General features: G+C 36.0%; 1 protein-coding gene across 1 annotated transcript in view; it reads left to right on the forward strand.

Annotated features, from left to right (window-relative positions):
- The first annotated feature begins 1,208 nt into the window (after positions 1 to 1,208).
- The window catches only part of LOC102488815 (natural killer cells antigen CD94-like), an 11,518-nt gene continuing 9,529 nt past the window's right edge, over positions 1,209 to 3,197 (forward strand). Inside the window, exons 1-2 of the mRNA XM_006167173.3 lie at positions 1,209 to 1,450; positions 1,830 to 1,943. Of these exons, the coding sequence (XP_006167235.2) occupies positions 1,417 to 1,450; positions 1,830 to 1,943 (148 nt within the window). The 5' untranslated portion in view covers positions 1,209 to 1,416. The remainder of the gene's footprint in view (positions 1,451 to 1,829; positions 1,944 to 3,197) is intronic.

The raw sequence follows: 3,197 nt of genomic DNA on the forward strand, positions 1-3,197 counted from the left end.
TAGCGTAATGGCTATGTTGCTGAACTCCCATGTAGCCGACCATGGTTCGAGTCTTGGACCCGGTGGCTTAAACTTACACCGGGTTTGTGTGCATGTGTGTCCAAGATCCCAAGAGGAGAATGGAGAAGAAGGGATTGTGGTGTGGCCATCCCCTAGTGGGGTGATTTCTCGCTTTCTATCTCTCTGTCTTTCTGGCGAGCACATGTGTCCTATAGCAAAAACCTCTCAATAAAAAAAAAAAAGAAATACAATCAGATTATAATATTTTAGGTTATAAAATAAACCAAATAAAAATGAATTACAATATAACCAGAAAGTCAATTATGTAGAATTTTTAAATTAAACCTATGATCCCCTTATTTCTGACTTCACTGAAATCTTGGACTGAATAATAAAGTTTTAATATTACTTACATGTATGTGTATATACTTTTAGTCAACCATCCTTATATTTCATTCATCAAAGGGTAATATTTAATATGTTAAGGGTTACTTACAAGACCATTTGATCTGAAATAGATATAGAAGAATAAAAAATTTAATACACTACTTATATCTCAGGTATTCTTTGTGGTTTCAACCAAATTGGGTCAAATACATATTGGCTTCTATGAGGTGATAATTCTAATAGAAAAGAGCCTTGTGTCTATTTTTATTTATCTGCAGTATCTACTTCTACCCATTAAATATCACGCTCTGTTTATGAGTCAAAGAAGTAGCAAAATATAAAGTCTCTAGTGGTTATCCGATTATACTTCTATGAATAGAACTTGGTTTTACTTGAGAAAAGGTGAGTGCATGTGTGTGTTATGGGGAGGATGGGGGTCACTAAGAGCCAAACTGTCAATGTATGGATAGGTAGATTTTAATATCTGATTTCTATTACCAAATGCCATTTCATAGACTATTACCCATCATTGCTATACAAATTATCTGTTATTTCCAGTGTTGTTCCTTATCTTGTTCTTCTGATTCAGTCTTTGTTTTCCATATATCTTACTTCTTCTTTCACTATACACTTAACAGGAATTGCTACTCTAGAATACTTGATTATAATTTTTCTTGATGACGGGGTTCACCTAATTAAGGATGTTATTTCCAGAATGATAGAATATGCCCTGTACAAACCAGATGCTATTAAAAGGCTTGTTGCACATTCTTGAATAGGGACATTTTATATTTTCGAAAGCCTGTTAGATGTATATTCCAGTTGCCAGTTCACATTTCCTCTGTGGTTTTCATTAAAGTAAGTTACTATCATGCAACTATAAGCAGCTGCTTCACCAGAAGCTAGCTCTGGACTTAACAATTTTAGGACAAAAGTAGGCGGAAATACCACTTCATTCACCTTGCAAACATCTTTGTGGACCTTTCTTCAGAACTGGGACAAAGAAATCATCAAAAATAAAAATCCACAATGTCCAATGCTGCAGACGCTGAGCAACCTCCAGGTATTTTTTTTTTTAATCCAAATATCCTATGTCATTTTCAGGAAAGTAAAAATTTTAGTTTTATTTGTTCTGCATCACTTCTGATCCTAAATGTCTCATATTTTCCTAGATATTTCCCATATATGCCAGATAGAAGGTTTCTAAATATAATTAACATTATAGTTTTCTGGCTTGATGCAATGTATTATCAATCAATATAAATAGTTTTAGAAAAGCTGGATGAACTAATGTGATTTAAATGTCTTATATTTGGTCTTTCTACTACTGCTATTTTGTTTTCTTAGAAACCTTTGAAGATAGGAATGAATCTTTTAAACCAAATTTTAATTCATGTGTTTTGTAAAGTTAAACTTTAATTATGTATTTTCTGTGCTAAAAGAAATCACAGAACAGGCAGAGATGGTCCCCATTGTGGACTCGGAACTACCTCTTGAACTTCCTCCTCCTCCTGAAGATGAATGGGACTCCAGTCCTAAAAGCACCAATGTGAATGGTAAAGTACATTGATGCTCTTTGTTAATTTCAAAGTGAATTTTCATCTCATCTTGTTATTCTCTGTTACTGTTTAAAATTTTTTACTTATACAAGATACAGAGATTAAATATTTTGAAGCATATATAGAAGGACAAAAAGGTATATCTGCTCACAGAGATGTTTAAGTCTTCATACATTAAAGAGTTTATTTAAAGATAATAAATTATTCATTCGTTTTAGACTTGTTTCTTTATAGCAAATGAAAAGTCTTAAGATGCTCAAGATTTAAAATTCAGCAAATCTGTAAACAGAAAAAAAGGAAAAATACTATCATATTTTTTTTTCTTTTTTTGGACAGGTTTTTGCTATAGGGCGCGTGCACTCACCAGACAGACAGAGAGACAGAGAGACAGAAAGCGAGAAATCACCCCCCAGGGAAGATGGCCACGCCACAATCCCTTCTCTTCCATTCTCCTCTCGGGATCTTGGGCACGCACGCACACGCGCCTGACGTGAGTTTAAGCCACCGGGTCCAGGACTCGAACCACGGTCGACTACATGGGAGTCCAGCGACATAGCCATTACGCTAACTGCTGGTCCCATGGTTATCTTTTTTTATCATAAACATCAGATCACTTAGAACAGGATTGCTTAACGTCAGCACTCCTGAGGTTTGAGCTAGATAATTCTTTTTTGGAGGGCACTTTCCTGTGATTAAAAGATATTGAGGAATCCGTGTCTTCTACCTACTAGATTCCTGTAGCAGAAGTCATTCCTCAGTTATTATGTCCCAAGTGTCCACATAGTTACAGTTGTCCACTGGTCATAAATTTGCTCCTGGTTGATGACCATTGAGCTATATTATCCATAAAATTGAACTGTTTTGGGTATTAGATTATAAACACAGGAATTCTCTTTGGTGGCAGCTTTTTAATCATGTATGTAATTCTGTTGATGATAACGTATATAATTTTTTTTTCTTCTTTTTTTTTTTTTTGGAGAGGTTTTTTGTTATAGGACATATGTGCTCGCCAGAAAGACTGAGAGAAACAGAGAGACAAAAAGCAAAAAATCACCGTCCCAGGGGGGATGGCCACGCCACAATCCTTTCTCCTCCATTCTCCTCTCGGGATCTTGGGCACACATGCACTCGCGCACGGCATGAGTTTAAGCTACCAGGTCCGAGACTCGAACCACAGTTGACTACATGGGAGTCCAGCAACACAGCCATTACGCCAACTGCTGGTCCCGTATATAATTTCAGTTTGACTGG

This window comes from Tupaia chinensis, unplaced genomic scaffold (assembly GCF_000334495.1).
Source record: "Tupaia chinensis unplaced genomic scaffold, TupChi_1.0 Scaffold144578_1, whole genome shotgun sequence".
Classification (NCBI taxonomy): Eukaryota; Metazoa; Chordata; class Mammalia; order Scandentia; family Tupaiidae; genus Tupaia; species Tupaia belangeri.